The sequence below is a fragment of the Saimiri boliviensis genome, chromosome 18 (genome assembly GCF_048565385.1).
Source record: "Saimiri boliviensis isolate mSaiBol1 chromosome 18, mSaiBol1.pri, whole genome shotgun sequence".
Taxonomy (NCBI): Eukaryota; Metazoa; Chordata; class Mammalia; order Primates; family Cebidae; genus Saimiri; species Saimiri boliviensis.
Genome location: NC_133466.1, coordinates 6,173,534 through 6,201,222, shown reverse-complemented (window position 1 = coordinate 6,201,222; position 27,689 = coordinate 6,173,534). Strand labels below are relative to the sequence as shown.

The 27,689-nt window shown below is 43.3% G+C and overlaps 1 protein-coding gene across 1 annotated transcript in view; it reads left to right on the top strand.

The window, feature by feature from the left end:
- The first annotated feature begins 2,030 nt into the window (after positions 1-2,030).
- PCP4 (Purkinje cell protein 4) overlaps positions 2,031-27,689 on the top strand; it is a 57,372-nt gene continuing 31,713 nt past the window's right edge. The window contains exon 1 of the mRNA XM_003927597.2: positions 2,031-2,168. Within this exon, the coding sequence (XP_003927646.1) occupies positions 2,160-2,168 (9 nt within the window). The 5' untranslated portion in view covers positions 2,031-2,159. The remainder of the gene's footprint in view (positions 2,169-27,689) is intronic.

Below are 27,689 nucleotides of genomic sequence, written 5' to 3'. Positions count from 1 at the left end.
CTCCAACAGGGCAGGAGTCCCCTGGGGAGGCTGTGGTTTTGCTCCTGAGAAATCACAGGCGTCTCCTAGAGTAGATAAGCAAGCCCCCTTCTTCCAGTCTGTGGATGTGTCATACATCCCAGATGACACGGTGGCTCCGGTTCCTCACCTCTGCCCTCCTTCTCCTCCTTCCCCACTGCTAACCACCTGGGCACCCTAAAGGCCCCCCCGCGTGGGCCTTCCCAAGCATGGCGCTGGGGGCAAGAAGCGAGAGAAGGAGGATGCTGCCTTTACTGGTTTGCAAATGATTCGTGTGGTCAGGATATGTAAATAAACAGTTAACACACGTATAAAATGTAAAGGAATATAACACATTTACATATATTATATATAAGGTTCATTTCCGTTGCTTGTGAAATATGAGTTTTTTATTATGACACTTTAAGTTCTGGGGTATGTGTGCAGAACGTGCAGGTTTGTTACATAGGTATACACGTGCCACGGTGGTTTGCTGCCTCCATCCCCACATCGCCTACATCAGGTGTTTCTCCTAACGCTATCCCTCCCCAATACCCCCACCCCCTGCTTTGCCTCTCCTAACCCCCCAACCGCCCAACAGACCCCAGTGTGTGATGTTCTCCTCCCTGGGTCCGTGTGTTCTCATTGGTTAACACCCACTTATGAGTGAGAACATGCGGTGTTTGGTTTTCTGTTCTTGTGTCAGTTTGCTGAGAATGATGGTTTCCAGCTTCATCCATGTCCCTGCAAGGGACGTGAACTTATTTTACAATAATTCATGTGCCAAACTTCCCACTGGAGGGAACTTGTCTATAGATGGAGCCCCATGTGAAGTGGCTGTAAGTTAAGGAGATTGGGTCCCACGAGAGAGACTCTGTCTTGCTCCCCTGTGTTCACGCGGGGTTGGCGAGGGTGCTGATGGGCCGGTGCTCCTGGCCAAGGCCTCTGAGGGCAGCCTGTGCTTGCTGGTGCCCATTTTGGCCTACTGCTTGCTGTCCAAGGAGAATCTGAGGAGGTGGTGGCATCGGCGGCCTGGGTGTGCAAGGAGGACAGTCCAGGGTGGAGGGCGGGGGGGTGGGTACTGAGCTGAGGAGAGAGGACTGACAGCCTGGTGTCTTGTGGCTTGCTCTGCACAGGAAGATGAGGGGCGCTGGGGATGGGTCACAAGAAGCTTGAATCTTCTCACCAGACCCTCTGAGTCCTGCACTGGGACTGGCAGAGTAGCAGACGTGTAATTGCCTTCAGTCTACACGACGCTTCTTTGGGCCAGTTGAGGGTCCACTCTGATGCCTTGAAGACTTCAGAGCCTCACGGTGTTGGGACTGAACAAAGGATGGACCATCTTCCCAGAAAGGCTGAACAGGGCTAAGGCGAGGAGACCTTTCACCAGGCCGGGACCAACACCCAGGCTCCTTCCCGGCCCCACTGTGGTTGTGCAGAGCGCACATCAGTAAGGCGGCTGGAGCCGCTCTCCTCCCTTGTTGAAGTCATGGGGACCCCGTTCCATATCCTAGGCCATCTGCTCCTGCCCTTCCAGCTCAGGGTACAAGCAGGGCGACAGATTTGGGATGGGGGGGGGCGGAGAGCAGAGATGTTAAACTCCTTGGGCTGAGTTTTGTGTCATAAAGGGCAAGGGAAACACAGCTCCTGGTAAAACCTGGAGGGATGTGAGCAGGCACGCAGGTGTTTTCAGAACTCCTCTTCCCTTAGAAAAACAATCCTTCCTACTGACATTTGAAAGGTATTTTTCATGCATGTAAATTTTGCACTCAGTAGAAAATGCACAATGGCATTCCTGTGATGATCTTTGAACCTCTAGCTTTTATTTTTTATTTATTTATTTTTTTAAGACCTGGGATCTCACTGTGCTGCCCAGGCTGGAGCGTATTACTTTTAAAGAAAGCTGGCATCTCCTTCTATGCCGGGAGGAATTTGGAGCAGAGACCTGACGTGCCATTCCCGTTTACACCACTAGATGGCCCTTGCTGCTTCAGATGTCAGCCAGGCTTGCAGACAGGTGAATGCATTTCATTGGCTCCAGGGAGGCATGATGCCACCGGGCAGCTCTTTTTAAGAGAAAAGCCAGAACCAGTGGAGCAGCGACCCCTGAGCAGTGTTCTCTGTGCTGAGTGGCGGGACTGAGCTGCTGAGTTAGAGCCAACATGAGTGAGGTGAGTGACGCTTCGACCTGTAGACGGACACTTAGGAGTGAGGAGGAGAGCCCTCGGCTGATGGGTTAGGCTCAGGAAATGTGAGGGGTTTAGGAGCAGTGCCGGAGCACAGATTAATCCTGTAATTATTTGCTTGGAGGACTGACAGTACCGATCTCTTGATTTGAATGCAGAAATGGGTGAAGTTTGCAACTTTTACTATTAGCCTTAGGGAGAGAAAGGGATGCCTTGTTTGCTTCTGATTAAACGGTGACTTTGAGAAGTGCTTTGGGCTTTAGAGCTCAGAAAAGAAAGCCAATTGTTTTATTCTCTCATGAAGATGTGTGTCTTTGCGCAATTCCTGCGGTGACCCCTTTCAGAATGTGAGCTGGCAGGTGGTCATCTGGTGAACGAAAGCCTTGGAAGGGAAGGGGGCAAAGCGGGGAAAGGTCTGGCTGTGGGGTGGCATTTCATGGCCCAGCTGTGCAAACTACCTCTGCAGTTAATCAGAGACACCAGGGAAAGAAATGCAAACAGTAGTAGGACCTGGGAAACATCAGTCTGTATGGATCTGTGGCTCTAGGACCGGAGGCGGCCCTGGCAGAAGAGGAGCTACAATTTTGCAAATCCAAAGTCACTTCTCTAAATATGTTTATACAGAATGTGTTTTGTTGGGGCCAACTGACAGCACGTTTGTTTTTTAAAGATTGTCTTCTCCTTTTTTCTCATCTATGAAGCAGATTAGTGGTGGTACAATACCATCCTCTAATTCAACTCTATAACCGAGCCAAATGCATTTTCATTTCCTCTTGGTTGGCACTTAAATAATTACTTTTAAAGATCTTTTATCTTCTCTGTCTTTTTCTGACAGATGGATGATTCTTTTCTTGGAAATCTAGGGTAAAATTAACAACTTCAGAAATAAAATGCCTCCTCCCTGCTTTTGTCTCTCTGATGGGTGACTTTTGAAATAAACATGACAAGAGCAAAGCACTATACAACTTAGAAACGGGGTTTGGGACAGAGCCAAGGGTTTAAGGCAGGGGGAGACCGACTGTGGTGTGGAAGATGGGAATTCTCCCACCGCCATCACCAACAGTACCTACGACAGCAGCTAAGGCTTGCTCTCTTTACACCTGTCACCTGCTTTGAACCTCTCAACAACTCTATGCAGTAGGCACCATTATTATTCCCAACTGATGGATAAAGACACTGGGGAACAGAGGTGGGAAGTAAGTGCTTCAAGGTCACCAGCTAATGAACAGTAGAGCCAGGACTTGGGCTGCAATGCTGGGTGGCTGACCGCCCGGTGAATCTTGATGTCCAAATGTGTAGGGAATTTGCTGAACAGCTGGATGCCAGAGGTTGGGGAAGGAGAGGGGAGGTGAGGAGAAAGAAGTTGGGGCTCTGAAATAGAGATGGGGTGACGAGAATGAGACCTCCATTTCCCGTGTGCTAGGGCGAGGGGCTTTCTGCTGGACTCTACGGAGCTTTCAGAAGCTCCTGTGCCCACTCTAGCTCACCTTGCTTGCAACAAGAAGGGATGGCTGCATGGAGTGGTTTTTCTTTAAACGCAACTTATTCAAGAAGAGTTTCCTATAGAAGAAGTTAGAAAGTAGCACAGCACTGAGGGGCGGCTTCTCAGGTCGATTCAGCTACCCTGGGATTCTGGCTCAGTCATGCCATCTCTTGCGGAGGCTCCTGGCCAGCAAGGTGCTCACGAGCTCTCCAGGAGGCTCAGCTCTGCTGGGCTCACACAACTGTGCGGGCCTCCAGGGAGAAAGCACGTGTTCCAGAGCTCACCTGTGATTAGGGTCACAGCCTGGTTCCTGCTGAACGTGTAATCGGGGCAGCAAAGCAGTCACGGCCCCGTCCTGGCTCTTATGAGACACGTTCGCAGGCTCTTGCAAGAACTCTTACCCCAGTCCTCTAATGTGGATAAAAGCATACAAGAGGCGCAGTCTACTTTTCTGCTCACAAATCTCTGCCAGCTCCCTGCCCCCTTCCTCCCTCCTGCCCCTTCTCCCCCTCACATCACATGGGGCCTCCTCCCTCTGACCACCCGCGTGGCCACCGCTCCTGGCTGATCTCCAAGTTCCTGGGCGTGTGCTCCTTGGAGAGCAGAAATTTGTCCTTTGACTAAACCTTAAATCTGCTTAAAATATTTAATAAAGTGGAACAGAAGCTCCTTTCTGAGTAGAGAACTGGATTCCCCTTTCACAGCACCTCCCAAGGGGTTTCTTTGGTTGGATGAATTAAATGTGGTTTCTAGTTTTAATAACTCTCAGGCAGAAATGGATTTCAGATGATCATTTACTTGCATGTGTGATTAATTACCGAAGAAAGCCAGAGCTACAAGTTTTGCCAGACTTTCCTTGACCTTAGGATTTATTGGGGTCTGGTGGGCAAATAGAGCCAGCTGCAGCGCTAGAGCTGAGAGCCTGCTGCAGAAATGCTGGAGCTCATTAGCTGCTTACTCGGGCTGGAGAACCTGCTTGCTGGCTGGAGAGGACGTCAAAGCATCCTATGCTTCCCGGGATCTGCCCTGCACTTCTGGGCATCCCCGCCTTTAAGGGAGAGATGGAGCAGCAAAGGGAGCCTTGAACTAGTTTGAAACTGGGCAGCTTTACAAAAGGACGTTTTCTTTATTTCCTGTAAAAACACTTTTCCTGGGAAATGACATGTGAGAGAAAAGAACAGCTCAGGAAAGTAAAGTCCAAATTTAGGGAAATGTGAGAGAGTGGAGGTGGTTTGTGGGGGTGTCTGATTTACATTTCGGTATTAAAATATGTCAGATGTGCCGGGAGCAATCTATGAGATGAATTAGAAGATAATGTAGCAAGGATCAGAATGCAGGCTTAAGCCCATCAGCTGGATCAGAAATCCTACCCCTCACAGCCGCAGTTTACAAAGTGCGTTCTTTCTCCCTCGTCGGACTCACCCAGGCACAAGAAAAATGACTACCTGTGTTTAGCCACCTAACAGACGTTTTGAAAAAAAGCATTCCCGGAACAGTAACCATCAGCCCCATGTTCTCCTTTAGGGGTCTGTTTTTAAGTTGCTTTTCAAAAGAACTTATTTAGGAGAGCCAGGGGCAAGGTTGGCAGGGGTAAGGACAGACATCTGGAGTGTTGATTTAAAAACGTGACACCCTTGCCCTGTTTAGGGTGCGGGCTGGAGACGTTCTGGGTCACACAATCAAATGACAGCTGTTAATTGGATTTGAGACCCCTTTGGGAAAAGCGTCTTGGTAACCCCGAGTTTCCCGGTCACAGCTGGGCTCTTTCCTTGCTTTGACGTGGATGGGAAAGCACAGTTCAGTGCCAGCACCGTGGCTCTTTCGTGTAGACATTGGCCACAGGGAAAGATGATGCCCATCAAAGGCATGGTTTGAAAAACACCAAGGACATTTAAGGGCACATCTTTAGATACACATGTCTGTTCTTAGCACACAAACAGAATCAATGTCAAATTTAATGTGTACATTAAAATGTGCTATGATCTCTAAAGGAAGAAGAAAGCAGTAAATTGCATTTTTCTTGACAGAGATTGCCAAGGACAGGCTACATGCACTTAACTCATGAGGTGAGGGAATAGAAAAAACATGAATTAAAAAAAGTGTTTTGCCACTGATTAAAAAATATCATGCAACAGTGGTTTGGGGCTTACATAGTTGACTGTCACAGTTACCCAGTGGAGGGATGAATGTCAAAATGAAACAGATCATGGCCAGGTGCGGTGGCTCATGCCTGTATTCCCAGCACTTTGTGGGGCTGAGGTGGGTGGATCACTAGGTCAGGAGTTTGAGACCAGCCTGGTCAAGATGGTGAAACCCCGTTTCTACTAAAAATACAAAAAACAGCTGGGCATGGTGGCAGGCACCTATAATTTTATCTACTTGGGAGTTTGAGGCAGGAGAATCATTTGAACCCAGGAGGTGGAGGTTGCAGTGAACTGAGATCGCACCACTGCACTCTAGCCTGGGTGACAGAGTAAAGACTTCATCTCAGAAAAAAAAAAAAAAAAAAAAAGAAAGAAAGAAACAGGTCTAAGAAGAGAAAGATTACAGCTTTGAGCTTCTTATGATGTATGAGTAAACTCAAACAGATGCTAATGGATGGGTGATTAGATTTGTAAGGAGCTGTATATTTTAGACCAGTTGTTAAGCACAGATTCTGAGGGTGACTGTGTAAAATGTAGGGTTTGCAAAAGGTCTGAAAAACTCAGCAACAGAAGGGCAAATGACTATTTAACTTCTTGTGTAATTGTAACCCCATTTGGGGGTGAACCTGCAGCAGAGACTCTGAAAGATCAAGCAAGATCCTTTTAGCTTTGCTGGACAACACCATGGAAGACACTCTTTCCTCTAATTGGGGATGTTAAGTCCAGACAGACACCAGCTACAACTTCAGTCTGAAGTTCAACTTTTCCAGACAGAGATGAGGTCAAAATTAAGCAGGAAAATGTGATTCCTGGGCTGACGATTGGAAAGAGTTGCCATAAAATTTCTTTCCCCAATCATGCATTTTACGAACAAATGCTGTGGGGTTGAAAAGTCTCAGGTTTTCTCTTCTGAATTCTAAGAATGACACAACGAAAGATGTGTGTGTGTGTATATATATATATATATATATATTTTTTTTTTTCCAAAAAGAAAATTAGCGATTCACTATTGATTTCATGAAAGGTTTAGTGAAGTAGTGTAATCAAGATGAAAAGAAAACGTGTTTTTGTAATGGAACATTTTTTAAACTGATGGTGAACACATTCTTTGTGTCATTAAAAAAAATTCTAATGTCTACTCTCAGTGCTTATTAGGGATGTGATCGGGGAAAGGCACTCACAATTTCTCTGTGGTCCTTCTGTTCTTAGACCACTGGGCACATTGAACTATTTGGACGCATAAATAATATCAGGTCCTAAGCCTGGGGCTTTTCATTAATTTAGAATGACTTTCTAGAAAGGTCTTCATGCTGGGAGAAAAGAAGAATTTTAGGGGATGCAATGCATCCAGGTTTATGTTATATTGACTAATATTTTTATAAAGCACAACATTAAAAATCATGTTGTTAAAGTATTAAGGGCTGCCTAGTATTGATTAGAAGCATCCTAGACTGTGAACTTCCCGATAGGGACAATTTTATATCATTCACAAGCCTGACTGCTGGTTTGGCCCTTGGTAAGTGTCCAGTTACTGAATGAATAAATAAGTTTTGGGATGTGGATTTATTAGTTGCTGTAATCAATAGGCCAGCTACCCTCTTTTCTAAATGTGGAGGCTTGTGGTTGGGATACATTTGGAAAAGACATATTCCATCTTTTGTTATTTACCCCTGGTTTGAAGCCCATGTTTGCCACTGAAATCCTATAAGCGGGACCTGGGTGCATTGTTATACACGCAACATAAGTGCTCTCATGACAGTAAAAGAAAATGAGAAAAAGTAAGAAGAATCTCAACAGAAGGAACTCTTGACATTTGGGAAAATGTCAGGGAAAATATGGGAACTGAGCGAGGAACGTAGAATTCTAATATCCTATGTTTCCGTGTTGTCTCCGTTGAGACTAGCTCACTTCAGATAAGTTCAATGAAATTCAAACAAAAGAGATTGTAGCCAGAGAGGCAGAGCATGTGAACGTCTTGCAAAACGGTTTGCTGTATCGAAATAGGAAACCAATTTGATTGTGATTAGAAGAGAATAAGAGAGAGTCTAAGCAGATCTTTAGTAACCGAGCTCCTAGTGCCCAATCGCCCTCAGCTCAGTTGTAAATTCTGGCATATTGTTGAAGGTGAAATATATCTAGCTCGCAGAAAGCAAATTGCATATTATTGCAAGTAAATAGTTTAATTAACATCGAAAATTAATTCTTAATAACATACTTACAATATTAAAATAAATAATTTACATTTGAATGTTTAAATATTTTGGTAAATTTATATTTGAAATAGGAATATGTGAAAATTTACATGCACAAAGGGATGGATTCCAATTTGTTCTCTTGGGGAGTTTGAAACTGAATTGCACGTCCACACCCCTGTGTACTCTGATAGGATCTCCACTTCCCTATCACCCCCCAGGTGTAAGTTATTCACCACTCTTCTTTCCATGTTTCAGATGAGGTGTGATATGAGCACTGAGTATGGAAACATTTTCCAATCACCTGGGCACAGGTACCTTTAGGGTATAGATATGAGAATGTTCAATAAGGCACTGTTTTGTGCCACAAACAAAGCAAGCTTGCCAGTAATCAATGGCTCAAATCTACAAACACCAGCTTCATCTTGGGGCCATCCTACGCAAACAATTCAGCCTAAGCCACACATTCCAGGCATTGGTCTGCTTGTATATTGGTTATGCCTCACAAACAGCTCTAAATTTATGTTCAGAATCTCGCTGAATTTACTGCTTGCTCCACTTCTGAAAGGGAGACACTTGGCCCATATTTACGACATGCCAGTAGAAAAATCAATCTTCCACTAAATGCCATTTTAAAATAGTTTACTTTTAACCCACCATTTCATAAATAAAAGGAAGATGAATTAGACTCATAAAGCAAGAAGGTAATCATCCACAAATTGAACATTTAAGGGGAAGGAAGCAAAAGCTGTGAACTGTTCCAATCATTCAAATAAGCCAATCTTCCTTACAAAGGAGTTAGAATAGAGAGCAGGGGAGTCCCTCTCTTCAAGGTTTCTGCTCTCCATTTCAGAACAGTCTTGGACTTGGACGAGACTAAAACATCTGCAGCCACACACAAGTCAGACCTCTGCCTAACAGTTCAAAAGACAACTTTTGAATATTAAATATTATTTACGACGATTTAATAGCAAGTCGGGGTCTAGACTGGCTTGAGATCACGCTATTCCTGGTATGACAATCCAAGTCTGTGGCACAGCAAAAGACACCATCATCTGTCCCCATAGCATCACATCTGTGGTTTGGTCAATAATCCAATGAAATAATAGTGATTTTAATGATAGACAACCTCTGGAAAAAGGACTCTAGAAGTTGACAAGACCCATTAACATGTGTCTTGATCAAATGAGAGTAAAAATACAGCAAGGAAACACAAGAGGGAGGAATGCTGTAACTTCTTCCTTTTTTTCCAAGATCTTTTAGTTTTTGAACCAATAGAAGCATCTGTCTACCAGGTGGCTAAGTTTTAGTATTTTTTTTTAAAGCTAGCTAAGAGATTGCACCTGCTTGAAAATTTATGATTCTTAAGTACGGTAGTTCCCCCTTATCTTCCGATGCCCAGTGGATGGCTGAAAGTGTGGATGGTACTGAATCCTATACATGCTATGCTCTTTCCATCCCATAATAACTGAAAGTGCTACTAAGTGGCTAACGGGCAGGTAGTGTAGACAGTGTGTATACACTGGACAAAGGAATGATTCATGTCCTGGGACAGCTAGCAGTTTCATAATGCTACTCAGTACCGTGTGCAATCTACAACTTATGAATTGTTTATTTCTGGGATTTTCCATCAAGTATTTTTGGACTGTGGTTAACAGCAGGTAACTGAAACCTCTGAAAGTGAAACCAAGGACAGTTAAGGGGGAACTGCTCTGCATTTTCCTTAAGTAGTAGCCACTGTTTCCTTAGGAGTTGTTAGAAAAATACCACATTTTTCTTTTCTTGAGCCCAGCAAAATGGCTAATTGTATTTAGGGTTTTCTTTTTCTAATTGTACATTTTCTCACAGTTTTTTTTTGATATGCAGAGAAATCTCTGATGCCATCAATGGGTCAGATTTCGAGCCGAGCGTGCCTGTGTGACAGCATCCTGAGTGCGGGTCTCCTCATCTCTGAGGGGTGAGAGCGTGTGCACAGACACTAGCGCTACCACAAGCTTGCCCATGTCCAAGATGGGCCATGGTGTGGAGCCTTCCTTTACGGATCTTATCTCTGCATGTTCCAGAGAGTTTTAGATGGAAATAGCAACAAACAAAACTTCAAACCGTGAGGCCTTAAAACAATTAAGGGCGACTTGATGTGATTTTGTCCTCTTGCCTTCTATGACTTTCCACAGTTGTCATCGCTCTAACAACTGTTTCAGCATATCAACATTTTGGGGACTGTTCTCAATCTCCCCACAGATCCATAACAGAACAATGGAATAGTTGTCCACAATGATTATGGATATCAATACTCCAAAGTTTTTTTTTTTTAAGTTGTACTTTAAGTTCTGGTGTACATGTGCAGATCTTGCAGCATTGTTGCATAGGTACACACATGCCATGGTGGTTTGCTGTCTCCATCTCCTTGTCACCTACATCAGGCATTTCTCCCAGTGTTATCCCTCCCCAACCTTGCTACCCACCACTGTCCCTCCCCTAGCCCCCTACCCCCCAACAGACCCCGGTTGTGATGTTCCCCTCCCTGTGCCCATGTGTTCTCATTGTTCGATACCCACCTATGAGTGAGGACATGCGGTGTTTGATTTTCTGTTCTTGTGTCAGTTTGCTGAGAATGATGGTTTCCAGGTTCATCCATGTCCTTACAAAGGACATGAACTCATCGTTTTTTTATGGCTGCATAGTATTCCATGGTGTGTATGTGCCACATTTTCTTTGTCCATCTATCACTGATGGACATTTGGGTTGGTTTCAGGTCTTTGCTATTGCAAGCAGTGCCACAATGAACATACATGTGCATGTGTCTTTATAATAGAACGATTTATAATCCTTTGGATATATATATCCAGTAATGGGATTGCTGGGTCAAATGGTATTTCTATTTCTAGATCCTTGAGGAATCACCACACTGTCTTCCACAATAGTCAAACTAATTACCCTCCCACCAACAGTGTAAAAGCATTCCTATTCCTCCACATCCTCTCCAGCATCTGTTGTCTCCTGATTTTTTAATGATTGCCTTTCTAACTGGCATGAGATGGTATCTCAATGTGGTTTTGATTTGCATTTCTCTAACGGTCAGTGATGATGAGCATTTTTTCATGTTTGTTGGCCTCATAAATGTCTTCTTTTGAAAAGTGTCTGTTCATATCCCTCTCCCACTTTTGAATTTTTTTTTTCTTGTAAATCTGCTTTGGTTCTCTGTAGATTCTGGATATTAGCCCTTTGTCAAATGGGTAGATTGCAAAATTTTTTTCCCATTCTGTTGGTTACCAGTTCACTCTAATGATTGTTTCTTTTGCTGTGCAGAAACACTGAAGTTTAATTAGATCCCATTTGTCCATTTTGGCTTTTGTTGCCATTGCTTTTCATGTTTTAGTCATAAGGTCCTTGTGTATGCCTATGTCCTGAATGGTATTGTCTAAGTTTTCTTCTAGGGTTTTTATGGTGTTAGATCTTATGTTTAAATCTTTAATCCATCTGGAGTTAATTTTAGTATAAGGTGTAAGGAAAGGGTCCAGTTTCAGTCTTCTGCCCATGGCTAGCCAGTTTTTCCAACACCATTTATTAAACAGAGAATCATTTCCCCGTTGCTTGTTTTTGTTAGGTTTGTCAAAGATCAGATGGTTGTTGATGTGCGGCATTATTTCTGAGGCCTCTGTTCTGCTCCATTGGTCTATATCTCTGTTTTGGTACCAGTACTATACTGTTTTGATTACTGTAGCCTTGTAGTATAGTTTGAAGTCAGGTAGCGTGATACCTCCAGCTTTGTTCTTTTTGCTTAGGATTGCCTTGGCTATGTGGGAGTTTTGATAGTGTACCCTGATAGGAAAAAAATTTGGCCCTGTATACACAACACATTTTTATTTATTTTACAATTATGTATGCATACTAATATGTTAATATAGTAAGAGTTAATCGTTAAAAGAAGTGTGTGGAAATCTATCATTCCAATAAGTTTTTTTGGTAACTGTACTTCTTTTTGAGTCTAATTTGATGACTGAGTTTTTTTTTTTTTTTTTTCCAGAGCCATGCTCTGATGCTCAGGCTGGAGTGCAGTGGTGCGATCTCGGCTCACTGAAACCTCCATCTCCTGGGTTCAAGTGGTTCTTCTGCCTCAGCCTCCTGAGTAGCTGAGATTACAGGCGTATGCCACCATGCCTAGCTAATTTTTGTATTTTTAGTAGAGAAGGGTTTTACCATGTTGGCCACACTGCTCTTGAACTCCTTAACTTGTGATGTACCTTCCTCGGCCTCCCAAAGTGCTGGGATTACAGGTGTGAGTCACCACGTCCAGCTAATGGCTGAGGTTTTTCAGCTTGTATTGCTGCCCATGAAGACATCCTAAGAATAGAAGGTTTAGTTAGTGCTTTCATTGTTTCCTTGGCATTTGTGCTAGTGGTGGTAGCATTATTTTCAGTCTATGATTTTATGCAGGAATTTTAAACTATATAAAAGACATAAAATTTACTATTTTAACCATTTTTAAGTGTACAGTTCAGCAGTATTAACTATATTTACACTGTTGTGAAACAGGTCTATGGAACTTTTTCATCTTTCAAAGCTGAGACTCTGGATCCATTCAACAACCACTCTCCATTTCCCCTCCCCTATCTCCTGGCAAACACATTCTATTTCTTACTCTATCGATTTGGCTAATTTAGGTACCTCATATGCATGGAACTATACAGTAATTGTCTTTTTGTGACTGGCTTATTTTACTTAGCATAATGAGCCTAATGTCTTCAAGGTTCATCTATGTTGTGTCCTGTGACTGTATAGGAAATTTTAAAAGCCACTTACCTACTGTGGGAAGATTAGTTTAGTTAAAGGTAAATCATATAATCTATAAATCCTCTTAATGGAACACAAAGAACTGCAATGCATCACATGATGCTATTCTGAGAGCAAGTCAGCGGGCAATGTGTCTGGGACAATTTCCAATCATGGAACTCCTACCCTTCCTATCCACCAGGTGATGATGTCAGCATCAATCCTGATATTAGCTATTGATGAAACTTAACGTTTTTATTATTATTATACTTTAAGTTCTGAGGCACATGTGCAGAACGTGCAGGTTCGTTACATAGGCATACACATGCCATGGTGGTTTGCTGCAACTATCGACCTGTCATCTACGTTAGGTATTTCTCCTAATAATATGTCTCCCCCAGCCCCCCACCCGCTGATAGGTCCTGGTGTGTGATGTTCCCCTCTCTGTGTCCATGTATTCTCATCGCAACTTCCACTCATGAGTGAGAACATGTGGCATTTGGTTTTCTTTTCTTGTGTTAGTTGGCTGAGAATGATGGTTTCCAGCTTCATCCATGTCCTTACAAAGGACATGAGTTCATCCTTTTTTATGGCTGCATGGTATTCCATAGTATATATGTGCCACATTTTCATTATTCAGTCTATCATTGATGGGCATTTGGGTTGGTTCCAAGTCTTTGCTATTGTGAATAGTGCTGCAATAAACATACATGTGCATGTATCTTTATAGTAGAATGAGTTATAATCTTTTGGGTATATACCCAGTAATGAGATTGCTGGGTCAAATATTATTTCTGGGTCCAGATCCTTGAAGAATTGCCACACTGTCTTCCACATGGTTGAATTAATTTACACTCTTACCAACAGTGTAAAAGTGTTCCTATTTCTCCACATCCTCTCTACCATCTGTTGATAAAACCTAATTTTTAAATAGATCTTAGATTTTACACAAATATATATACAAATTCCAGAGTCTTCTTTACCATGAGTGTTTGTGACAGTGATGCACCTTACAACCCCAGAGGTGCCATTGATGCTGTGGTCTGTGCCAACAGTACCCCCTGAAGTTGTGCTGTGAACGTTCTATGCCACTGAGCATGGTGACTCTGCCCTTCCTTGGAGTGACGTCAGCCTGCTTAAGGACTATTGACCTTGAGAAAGACTGTCATTTTTATAGATCCACTTAGAATTCAGGGAATCAGAGAAGGACATCTTTTGTCATTTCATTCAAAGTGGTCATTTTAAATTAGGGGACTGAGTGTCCAATGATTAATCTTGGGCAAAATCGCAGAGCTTCTTGAGAAAAAGCCAGCCTAAGTTTCACTTCCACATTTTCTATCCTATTAAATTCCTCATTTTCTGGATACAATCCAATTTATTTTAAACCTGTCCAAATTCCACTTAGAGTTTGTGCAAGTAATTTATTAAATTAAAATTGTCCTATTTTTTTAGTTTCGAGTAAAAAAAGAATAGCTGCAGAAATCTTGATGAAGCCAGTTTTTTCTTCATCAGGTCTTCAACTCTGTTTCTAGGAATTCCAGCTCCACTCTGACACTCCCAGGCTCCCATTCAGTCACACATGGAGAAGCTGAGAAATGTTAGTATTGCTACCCTGTGGAATGTTTCATTAAGACCCTGTTGGGCACAGTGGCTCACTCCTGTAATCCCAGCATTTTGGGAGGCCCAGGCAGGAGGACTGATTAAGCCCAGGTGTTAGAGACCATCCTGGACAACATGGCAACATCCCATCTTAACAAAAAATTAAAACACACACACACACACACACACACACACACACACACACACAACAATTAGCTGGACATGGTGGTGCATACCTCTAGTACCAGCTACTCAGGAGAATGAAATGGGAGGCTGGTTTGTGCCTGGGAGGTGGAGGTTGCTGTGAGCCATGATCATGCCACTGCACTCCAGCCTAAATAACAGAGCCAGATCCTGCCTCAAAACAAAAACAAAAATAAACACAAAACAAGATTCTTGTTGGCAAAGTTTTCTTTTGTTTTGCCTGGTAATGTTCTTGACTTTGAAGTTACACCGATCACCTTTATGCCTTGCTTACTCTCTAGGACTCTGTTTGCATAAGAAAGAGCATTCTGAACCTCAACACATACAATTTTTATAAAACATTTTTCCAGAAAATGGTGGCCCTTTTTATGGCCAAGACCATTGCATATATAATCAGTCATCATACATTTTGTTAGTCACATTTCTTTTTTTCTTCTAGATCAGATCGAGAGAGAGAGAGAGAGAGAGAGAGAGAGAGAGAGAGAGAGACAGACTACATCTTCTTCTATACATTTTCATCTTCCCAGAACTATACTATTGAACTCACATTGATGGAGAATCAATAAGACGTGGTCCTTATCCCTTAAACATATAGGGGGAGACAGAATCACATAAAATTAACTCTACTATGGTGTCCATGTAGAACTTCAGGTCTATTCTCTGTATAAAGCAGGTGCCAGCATGCATGGGATAATTTGCCATTGCCCAGGGCTGGGAAGGAGAGGAAAGGAGATGCCATGGGGAATCTTCCCAAAGTAGCTGGAGCTTATAAAAGTCGGGGCTCAGCACATACTGATTGAGGAATAGCACTATGATAGTGCTCTATTAATTTTAAAAGTCATACATTTTAGAGCCATTTCAGAATTGGGCAATCTTCAAGTTCATTGTGTAGAAACATAACCATTATGGTACCATAGTTAATTCTGAACCCTTGCCTGGTAATAAAAGTTGCTTTAAACACATTGGACATTTTCTCATCCACATCGGTGAATATTGGGGCTCCATGGACTTGTTATATCTTTCTTTAAAAGCGCAAAGTCTTCTGTGTATTGGAAAGAGATTACAGGAGGACAGTGAATTACATTTTTAAAAGTGCACATATTATTTGGTTTTAAAATTTACATGTTCCAATTGTGAGAACTGTGTACACAAATTTAGGTATGTCTGTAATTTCCCTTTGTGAGGGTATCTATCCATGTTTGCTTGTGGTAGAGTATCATTGCACTCTGTACCTCAGGGCTTCTAGTGGGTTCTTTTGTGGTACATGTGGGTACATGTGCAGATCTTGCAAGATTGTTACATAGATATACACATGCCATGGTGGTTTGCTGCCTCCGTCCCCCATCACCTATATTAGGTATTTCTCCCAATGTTATCCTTCCTTGATCTCCCCACCCCCACTATCCCTCCCCAACCCCCCCACCCCCCAACAGACCCCAGTGTGTGATGTTCCCTTCCCTGTGTCCATCCGTGTGTTCTCACTGTTCAATACCCACCTATGAGTGAGAATATGCAGTGTTTGGTTTTTCTGTTTTTGTGTCAGTTTGCTGAGAATGATGTTTTTCAGATTCATTCATGGACATGAACTCTTCCTTTTTTATGGCTGCATAGTATTCCATGGTGTATATGTGCCACATTTAAAAAAATCTGGTCTATCATTGATGGGCATTTGGATTGGTTCCAGGTCTTTGCTATTGTGAACAGTGCTGCAATGAACATACACATGCATGTGTCTTTATAACAGAATGATTTATAATCCTTATTTCTGGAAATGTTCTATACCTCAGAAATGTGGGATATTTTACCACTTCTTGAAGAAAATTTATTTTCTTTCTTTTTTATTTTTGTGAGATGGAGTTTTGGTCTTTTTGCCCAGGCCAGAGTGCAATGGTGCAATCTCGGCTCACTGCAACCTCCACCTCCTGGGTTCAAGGGATTCTCCTGCCTCAGCCTCCCGAGTAACTGAGATTATAGGCACCTGCCACCATGTGAGCTAGTAGAGATGGGCCATGATGTCCAGGCTTGTCTCAAACTCCTGACCTCAAGTGATCTGCCTGCCTTGGCTTCCCAAAGATCTGGGATTACAGGCATGAGCCACCTTGCCCGGCCAAGAAAATTTCTTAAAATAGATGTAGCAATTTGTCAAGCACCTCCACCAAATACCTTCTTCAAGTTCATAGCTATTTTTCATCCAGCTTCTATCTTTGATGTCTTTAAAGATGATTTGTTTCATTTTTCAGCCACTATTCTATGAATTTCTGTGTCATCACTTTTTTGCTGAGTTCTTGCTGGGAGCCAGATTTGGCTGAAATTCCTATGAGAGTTCCCCCACAGTTGCATATTGGATTAGTAGTTCGAATTTTCACATGACAAAATATAAATGCTGCCAAATGTAACGCCGGAGGTACGAGAAGCATCTTTGGAGGCCCGTACTCTGGCTCTCTAATGTCCCATTGGTATCACAACAAGAAAAAGAGACACAGGCTGAAGAGTCCAGCAGATCCAGGCAGAAGTGAGACCATTTAAAAGCACACTGGAGTTCTGCAATCCTCCCTCCCGGACCCCTCTGCCTTCAACCTCTTTTGAGGTAACATAGCTCAGAGTTGGGACATCCGTAACAGACTGTGACAGGGAGTAGAGCAGGACCAGTGACATAATTTGTGGGCCCAGTGAAAAATCAATATGATGCCCCTTGTTACGCATTGATTAGAATTTTAAGATGGGGACAGCAACATATCAGAACAAGCCAGGGCCCTTCTGAGAGTGGACCCTCAAGGACTACATGGGTTACTCTCCCTTGAAGCCAGCCCTGGGTCAAAATGGGAAGCACTCCAATTGCCTTTTAATGAAAAAAAAAAAAAAAAAAAAAAAAAAAAAAAAAAAAAAAGGCAGAGCCAATGAAACATCATTCCATTATCCTGGCAATGTCTGGAGCCTTATACGTATATATAATTTCCCTGTCCAAGTGGAAGCTCTCAAAATGGCCCAAGCCTGACCATGGAGGTCAGTGGGTGGAGAGTCTTTCCCTCAAATCCAAGGGAGCTTTCAAGTTGGCTTGGAGGAAGCCTACCTAGCAGTGTGCTTGAATAAGAAACTATTGTGTTCAAGGATCAGCTTGGCTGATGCTGAGGACTCTTTTGATGATGAAGTAATAAAATGGATTCAAAATCACTTAGAATGTGCACATGCATGTGTGTGTGTGTGTGTGTGTGTGTGTGTGTATTTTTAAAGGCCATACAAATGCCAAACTCCATGTGCAAATTGTCCTCGAATTCTGATTCCAACTATCTTTACTGAGCGTTGGAATGTTTATGAAAGCAACTGCTGGCCAGTTTTGTCCCAAGTCTTTTCCATCAAGTCTTCGATCCTCACTTCCTCTTCTTGACTATGTACAGAGGGACACAGAATGCAGATGTACTAGGCTTTTTCAATTAAAGAAACATTTTTACACACTGGGCTTTGGAAATAAGAGGTCTTCCTTAGTAATGCCAGGATCGATATGTGCAGATAGGAAGTCATTTGGTGGCAGGAGCTCTGGCCATTTGTAAATGCCTTCTCCCTGGAAGACAATGTGTAACTAAATTGGAATTGGGGTTATTTTCCAGTCAATTAAATCTTTCTGGATTTCAGAGGAATTTGAAATGAATTTTCGGACAAATATCTATTATGAACGAGGCACAGCTGTTGGAATGAGTTGGTTGTTGGTAGTGGTGATTGTGTGTGCATTTTTATATGGGGAGGGTAGAATTTTTACTTCTGCAGGGAGCAACTGATCAAATGGCCCATATAACTTCTACCCGCCTTCTAATCTGAGTTTCAATTCACTTCTTGGACTGTGACAGCTGATTTAGGGCAAAACATTCCCATTCTTCCAAAAGTATACAACCTCAGGCTTCTACTGTTTTCTGAAGCTATTTTTGTTTTAGTTGAATGTTGAGGGAAAAAAACCTGGCTGTTTGTTTGTTATTATACCAAAAAAGAAAGGCTCCAGCTTCTGAAGCTTGGGACACTCCCTGCTGGAGAGGCATATTTAGCAGCACACATTGCCAAATAAACTACACATCTGGATTTCATCACAAGAAGTCATTGCAGAACAGTTGCATTAGCCTCCTTAGGAAGAGATTTTGCATGGGGGTCTAGGGAGCCAGTTAAACACACTGAGACCTGGACAGAGTGAATTACGAAACAAGAGCTGTTTTCATGGTCCCAGGGTCTGGTCCTCAAAGATGCATGAAACACGTCTGCAGGTGGAGATGTCCTCTATTCACTCAGGTCCGTGAGTGATGCGTTATTGAGTTCTCTGACAATCTTGTGAAATGCATTTGTCCTTTTTCCTAAAATGGCCCACATATATTCAAATGCAGAGTCTTGTGTGATGTCATCATTTCCACAATGTTGCTTTAAAGTAAGAAAGGGCAGGAAACATGATCCCACCTCTGCAACCAGAAGGACTGAGGCATGACGTGTGTGCATTGTTGATGTCAGAAAGGGGTCATCCAAGTCAGGTTTTCCATCTTCCAAGCCAACGTTTCCCCCACCAGACAGGGAAGATTAAATGGCAAGTGTTCAGACTGCCAAGTCGACCTGACCAGACTCAAATTCGATTTGTCCCCTTCATGTCGCTGTAACATGCTTGGGCATATTTCTAAACCTTTCTGTGTCTCAAGTTTTATCTTCATCAAGTCAGGGTAAAGGTAGTATCCATCTCGTAGTAGGCTTGTTTCCATGAAAGTGTTCAGCTGTTGTTACTGTGACTGAAAAAGCATAGCTACTTGCATTTCCAGTCAGAGCCTTGTGCCTTTGTGCAAAGGAAGAGAAACATCTTTGCCGAACTTGGAGGTGTCATCGATTCACTCAGCTCTAAATATGGGCTTCTCTTTGTAGCGGTGGGTTTGGCCTGTGTCCTTTCTTTCTCACACCTTTTTGTTCACTTAATGAGGACACCGAATGCAGCAGTAGATTATGCGTGGTTCAACCGTGGCAGAGCCGGTGTGGCCGTGGTGAGAGATCATTCAGGATGGATGGCTGCTGAGGGACTGGTAGCGCAAGAGTCTCCCAGCTATTGTGACATTTCATGCTGTGGTCTTTGGTCGTTCTTTGGGTTTTATCTGCGCACACCTGGCATGGTGTTTTACCAGCTGTATTGCAGAGGACTTGGGGAATGGTAAGCTGGCGTTACGGCTGAAAGCAAAGAAAAGATGCTTCTTTCTCTGTGGCCATTTTCTGTAATCCAGGAAGACTACATGTGGGTTTTTGGAACTCACATCAGCGTCCCTAGCCTTTGAAGTATAACATTGCTAGAAGAACCACATCATTCTCAGAGGGACAGGCAGGCATCCTTGTTGTTCTTGAAATGATTACATCGTCAGTTTCATTTAGTTCTAGAAGACTGGCCCTGCCCGTTGATTTTTTCTCTAATCATCTGTATAAGAAAGACTTGCCCTTAAATGGGTGAGTTACAGGCACAGCTCAGTTTCTGTCATTACACTAATCTTTTGTTGACAGTTTTCCACCCTCTGTTGCTCTTGCATCTGGCTGGTCAGCCGTAACTTCTAGGGATGGGGAAAGAAATTGAATCTCATCTATTCTTCTCTGTCCTGCTTCAATCTGGCATCTTCTGCATACACTGTAAGAATATAACCTTGTAATAAACACTTGGGTCTCTTTGCCTTTGTCTGAGAGCTCACTGTTATTTTTTTTCTAATCATAGCAGTTGCCCTGGCTAGCATCCGGCTTATCCACCAGCAGTCTTTATTCTGAGACTAATCTAAGGATTCACCACAAATTCAGGAAGGCAATAGAGAAGTGTGGTGGATGGAGAAGCATTTCTTTGGGCACAGTTCAGGGGCAGAAGGTGGTAAACACCCACGTTTATGCATTATCCTAGCACGTTACAGATTCATGGGGCTTCCAAGGGTGGCTTGAGGGGGCGGGGGGCGGGCAGGTGAATGTGGCTGTAGCTGGGATAAATGGAGGTGCTTGTTTGTTGATTCCTGTGCCCTTTGATCCAAATTCTGGCTTCAGAAGAGGCTGCTGATTGGGGGCCAGATGTACAAACCTTGTAACAAGGCCACTGCGTTCTCGTTACGTGAAGACCACATTAAGAAATATGGTCTTCCATCCGCATTTCTTTGTCTGTACCCTGTTCCTGTATCTTCCCTTTCTAGAAAAAATGGGAGGTATGATTTGTATGAAACACACAAAATGTATCTGTCAGAATCGGAGGTCCAGGAAACTTCAGCTAAAATTAACAACTTAATTACATAGGTAAAGCCTGCATCCTTCGTGAGAAAAAATGATGACGAAATATTCTTTGTTTGAAGTCTCTTAACATTCATGTGAGGTACATATGTTACGTTAATTCACCATGGAAAGAAACTGGTCAGATAAAGAAGCCAAAGCTTTGAGTAATAGAATCATTTATTTGTGGTAATTCAGCCATATTTACTCCTGGTCTTCCAACTGTGAGCTCAGTACACGTTTTTCATTACCTAAAGGTATTGCAATTAATTACCTAAAGGTATTATATTGCAAGTTGAATACAACAGAAAAAAGGAGAAACCTCTTTTTTAAGCCTGCTTTTTACCATTATTTTGTTGTCTGATTTTTCTTAGCGACCAGATCCATGCAATATGAGCATTTTTATCTCATTTACTTCTCACATGTTAATGAGGTGGGTATATTGTTATTCTTATTTATTAAAAACAGACACCGAGGCTCAGAGAAGTTAAGTGACCTGAACTGGGCCACACAGCTGCTGGGGCTCAGGGCTGGGATAACTCGGATTCCAGCACACTTATTTTGGAGATTAAGTTTATTCATGTGTAATTTGCATGTAGTAAAATGTACTCCTTTTAGCTGCATGCTTGATGGGTTTTGACACATACGCAGTCTTATAATTGAGATATAGACTATTCTGACTGGGTGTGGTGGCTTATACCTGTAATCCCATCACTTTGGAAGGCTGAGGCAGGCGGATCACCTGAGATCAGGAGTTCGATATCAGCCTGGCCAATACAGTGAACAGGCATGGTGGTATATGCCTGTAATCCCAGCTACTCAGGAGGCTGAGGCAGGACAACCGCTTGAACTCAGAAGGCAGAGACTGCAGTGAGCCGAGATCGTGCCACTGCACTCTAGGCTGGGTGACAGAGCGAGGCTCCGTCTAAAGGAAAAAAAGAAAAAGAGAGAGAGAGAGAGAGAGAGAGAGAGAGAGAGAGAGAGAGAGAGACAATATTCTATCACCTGGAAGTTTCCTTTGTGTGCCTATAGTCAGTCCCTTCTTTCTACCCTTGGCCCCAGAGCCCACATTCTTCACCAGCACACCTTAAATAAAAATAAGCCTGATTACCATGCAAGGTATTTGCACCATTTTGAGAATAGCATGGTCATATCGGCTTTTAAGTAAATTAAATCACATAGTGCAGCAGTTTCTAAATGTTACTTTATAATGAATACCTGAAGTATAGAAAAGTAACAAAATGACCCCAGAGTGACCCATGTTCCTGGTCCTTGTAAATCATGGCAGGGTCTGTGACCTCAGGGAGGGCATTCATTGAGTGGGAGCACTTTTGATTCTGAATGGCAGCCTCAGTCAGAGCCTTTAAATGGGTTTCCGTCCTGCTCCTTCTCAAAGCGACACTCAGCAAGCACCACCTGCTCCTGCTCCAGGGGGCTATTCAACCACGTAATCCCAGGGGAGCCAGGACCGTGGGAGGCATTCTTTGCTAAGAAGCCTCGAGCCTGAGACCCAGTGGAGCTTCCAGCTCCCTCCCTCTGCTCCGACCACAGCTCGTCCGCCTGCTAGGTGCTGCCCTCACAAGGCAGCTGAGAAGGACATCACACTGGCAGCTGGGGAAACTTCTGTCTTGGGGCTGGAGAAACAGATCTGGGACTGTGGTTTAGGGAAGACCTATGTCTTTCTAACCTAGGGGCAGTGCCCAACCTCCATGTGGTTTTGGGTTCAGGAGAGAATGCAGCCCACCCACTCCCTGCAGAGGGCACACACCCAAGCTGCACTGAAGGAGACGTCCTCCCCAGGCCCTCGGCTTCCCCCAAAGCTGGGCGCCCTCTCCCTCCCCGGGACAGGATGCCAGGGCAGGCGTCAGGGTCTGCAGAGCTGGGCCTGTGCCCAGCTTTCTTTTCTGAGCGTCGTTCTATCAGCCCCTGTGCATGAGTCTGCCCTTTCGTATGTTGCTGTCTGCGTGTACTAGTTAGTCTGGACAATAAACAACAGAAATGTATTCTCACAGTTCTGGAGGCCAGAAGCTGACAATCAGGTTGTGTGCTGAGTTGGTTCCTTCTGAGGCCGGTGAAGGAGGGTCTGCTCGAGGCCCCCTCTCCTGCCCTTGTAGATGCCATCTTCTCCCTGTATGTCTACACTGTCTTCCCTCTGCGTGTCTGTGTTTAGATTGTCCCTTTTAATAAGGACACAGTCATATTTGATTAGAGCCCATTCCAATGAGCCCTTCTTAACTTGATCGCAAAGATGTTACCTTCCAATAGGCTGGCGCTGTGAGGTACTGGGGTTTAGGACTTTCTCATGTGAATGGTGGTTGGAGGTCTCGATTCAGCCCACCACACTGCAAAAGTGGTAGTAGCTCTGCCCATCTTCAAGGACCATTCAGAACCTTCTAGGATATTAATTTTCAGGAAGCTGACAGCAACACACAGGTTGTCACCATGAATCTTTGTTGAGTCATACTGAATAAACAAGTGGCTTTATTGGCAGGTATGAAACATGCAAGATTTGAAAAGTCAGGGGGAATTCCAAGTGAACTCAATAGCGTGGGCTGAACATTTCACCGTGAGATCTGGGAAATTAGAAGAGTCCACAGAGAAGTCATTACATAGCAAACGTTCTTTAAGTTGTAACATATACCTTTATGAAATGATATATATGGCACGTGGTTGATTTTATAAAACAGAGACTATATTTATATATGCCCATTTTTAAGAAGATTGAAAGAGAATATTCTGAAGTAGTAACATGGATTAACTCTGATGAATTGAATTGTAGGTGGCATTTTTCCTTGTGTATCTAGGTTCCAAAAATTTCATAATGGCCAGATCCTATTTTTGCAAATAGAAAACAGTGTTCTTCTACATGAAAATTGGCACAAAAAAGATTTTTTAGAGTAGAAAATGCTAATTTAAAAAATGTGACTGTGAAAAAAAATGGTTATATTCATTCCAATAAAATAAATCATGGATCCCTGAAAATGATGATACCTTTATAAATGGTTTGCCTAAACTGCAGTGATGCTAATTAATTCTCTTACCATAAAGGTCAGGATAAAAAGTGCTAGGAGTAGCACATAGTATTTGAGGCAGAATTTCAGCCTTTGGGTCTTCCAGAGGTGAGAGTGAAAGAACCCTGGAAGAATTAGAATGGTTAATGCATTTGTCATCACTTTTTTAAACCAGGCTTTCTTTTTTTTTTTTTTAAACCTTCTAGCTGAAGTTTTCTTTTGACATTAATTTCTACACCTTTAGGGATTAAATTAATGCTCAATTTTTGGAATGTTATTAGGAGAATTATAGATGACTTAAAAATATCACTGGCAAGAAATGAAATCTTTTCTGTCTCTATCACAAAAGGCAGGCATAAAATTCTCTTCTGCTCTTCAGACTAATACAGCAACTTTGATTTCGAAGGTGCCTTTAATGATACACCTTTGATGTTCCGGAGAATCCATTTGCTTAAAGATCGAGGTGGCCCCAAGCAGTCGTCAGCTAACTGCTGACCGGTTGGGCTGTTGATGCCATTTCACTGTGCGATCTCTGTGGCTTTGCACCTCTGTTCATTTAAAGACTGATCATCTAAGAGCCTGATTAGACTTTGTCAAGATAAAATTAAATATAATACCATAGTAACAGACCTTTTTGTTTCTTTATAAACATGACGATTCAGAGAAAGCAGACAGGAAACCCTTAGAAAGGCTTACTGGGGTCCCTGGGGGCAGTCCTGCCTTTTGCGTCTCTCCTGTGTGGGGTGTTGATTGTGTGAGGAATATGCAATATCTGAAACTCCATGGTCCCCAGCTACAATATATGCCACAGATACGCAGATTTGTGTTTTCCCCCTTATTTATGACCCATCTGAAGGCCTGCTTATTGAGATGCTGCCATTCCAGGGGAGATTAAAAACCCTGAAACCATGAGAAGTGTTGATATCAGGATGCTACAGCATAAAGAGAAGCCAGCACTGTGGAGAAAAATAACTTAAGAGTAGACACATCACCGGGGGATAGACAGTGTTAAGTAGCACCTGCTAACAAGAGCATTCAAGCCACCATGGGAACGAGATAGATTTACTTTGCTTCCTTTGCAGAATCTCAGCAGCTCCTTTTCAACAGGGGACAACAGAGGTCAGATGTTGGAAACAGGGGGCAAAATTCTAAATAGGACTTTGGAACAAATACTTCTTCTCTCTTCATGGAGAGAAACTACCCGTTTCATATCATTCAGCAATGGCTCTTGTGGAAAACTCTGTCCTTGATGGACAGGAGGGGAGGGCATGGCTGCTGGGTCCAGATCCTTTAGATATGCCAGTAGGAGGCGTGGATGATCATTTTTGTTAGGCAGGGAAGGGCCTGAGACTTCAGTGAGGAATTTCTCCAGTGATATGCAGCTGGCGGGGACAGTCCGTGGCTGGCACACCTCCCTCAAGACCAGACAGCGTTGAGAGTTAGGGGAGTCCCCCACTGTCCCTGATGTCAAACATTCTTGGGTCTCAGCTCCTCCCCTGCACAGTGAGATGGTTGCTTTATTCTCTGCTTGGCCCTCCAGGCTGTGAGCCACCAAAGTGGGAACAGTGGGTCCCTTCTGCCCGGGACCCTCAGACCTAGTCTAGGGCCTGGATCAGTAAAGGCAAAAGAAGTCGTCTGGGAATTGGTCCCCTCCCCTGGCTGAGTCTGGGAACCTGTCTGACCCTGTACCTGTGACTTTTACTGCTGACGGCTTTGCACATTGATAAATGTACCGACTTTTGCATGATTCACTTTAAAGAATAATCTTTACTTCTTAGCCTGGGGATACACGACAGCCCTTTAACTAGAGAAGTTTACCTGCGCAGCAGCCAGAAGCGGCTGACAGGAGGACTAGGAGGAGCCCATTTCACTTTCATCCCTGCGTGGCTTGATAACGGGGCTGAGAAGGACGCCTCTGTGGGCCCAGTTTTCCCTTGTCCCTTGTGGACCTCGCTGCATGAGGACCCTCTTCTTCTTTCTAGTATTGCCAAAGCCAGATTCATGTAGAAAGCTCTTTCCAATATTTGGTGGCTACATAGGCAAGTCAACTGGGGAGATGGGAAAGAAAGGGTGGGGTGTATGACACCCTGAGAAATTTGGGGATGTCCCAGGCCCTGATGGCTTCAGAAGCCTCCTTGTTCCCTAACCCTTAGGGGTCTTCAAAAGTGATGACCCCCAGTCAAACCATATCTCACCAAATTAAATATCAAAACAAGTTCTTAGAGTGAATATAAATTTACCCACTTAAATGGTAGAGGCATACATTCAGAAAAAAATATTAGACTGCAATTTGGACCCCAAATTTAACCGGCTGTAATTCATTTCACATTTCATATTCTTCACCTTCTGGAATGAAAATTAAGTGTCTTTTAATGTGAACTTGTATTTTATCCTAAAGATGGAACACACTGAAAGGGGACGAATGATTTCCCACATAGACAGGATCTGTCCCATGTTCTGGGTTATGATGAATGATCACACAGGTTTTGGTGAGTTGGCTTCTTACTGACATATAAATGGCACCTGGATTTTACGGGTAGGGACAACAAAATATGGAAGTCATATCATAAATCCTCTCAAAACAAGGACAGGAGTCCTTCAGACCCAGGCATGGCACATGATGGAGTGAAAAGGTTTCAATGACTATATTAGAATAATTTTCCGAAAGCTGGGAATGACCTAGTTTCTCCACTCTTTTCCTTACTTCAGGGAAACACGGTGACTAGTGCTGGGTTGAGCCACACTGAAGCCCCAGGCAGAAGGAAATATCAGTAATTCCAGTCCTGTCTATTTAAAATTTTAATATTTGTTTTTTATTTTGAGACAGCCTCTCCCTTGTTGCCCAGGCTGGAGTACAATGGCACAACCTTGGCTCACTGCAACCTCTGCCTCCAAGGTTCAAGTGATTCTCCTGCCTCAGCCTCCAGAGTAGCTGGGATTACAGGTCCCAGCCACTGTGCCTGGCTAATTTTTTGTATTTTTAGTAGAGACGGTGTTTCATCATTTTGGCCAGGCTGGTCTCAAACTCCTGACCTCAGGTGATCCACTCCCCTACCTGCTCGTCTCAAACTCCTGACCTTGGGTGATTCACCCACCTACCCACAGGTGTGAGCCACCGTGCCCAGCCAAAATTGTAATATTTTGTTCATCATGACTTTTTGCAGTACTTTTTTATTTTTGAAAATATTGCATTATGAATTATTACATATGATTTATTTTGATTACTGAGTTTCTTGGAGTCCTCTTAAATTTTGTGCCCAAGAAACCCCTTGCTTGCCTTATCTAGTTGTGGCTGTTTCAAGAACACTGTGATTTTGTAATAGATTTCATGAGGAAGAATAGCAGACAGAGAAGTAATTGAGTTTTTTGTTTTCAAAGGAACTGGTTTGTGGGTCTGTTAGCGACGTTCAGGATGCCAGCACATTTTCTATTTAAGCCCTGAACTGAAGACCTAGGTATTAATGATGTTGCACAGCTCCTAACTGTAGCATAGACATGGTCAGACATATCTTTCTGTCCATTCTAAGCTCAAAGTACAGAGAGAAATGGATCCAAGTCCAGCTCTTTACCTGGAACTCGGTGTGGTCCATCCAACTAGCAGGGTATTGAATATGAAGGGATTGTTTGTGGTTTTGCAACTTAGTGGGAAAAAAAGTCACCCAGCCATGTCTATGTGCCGAGTCAGACACCTGCCATGTGTCACTTTAGGCTTTCTCGGAGGACCCGCGTGGGTGGCTGGCTCAGCGTGGGCTCTGCAGACTTCAGGCAGGTGCACAGCAGCAGCACGTTGTCTCCTGCCCACATCAGTTACCTCCACCTCCACCTCCACCTCCACCTCTTGCCTTGGGGCTTCTTCATCA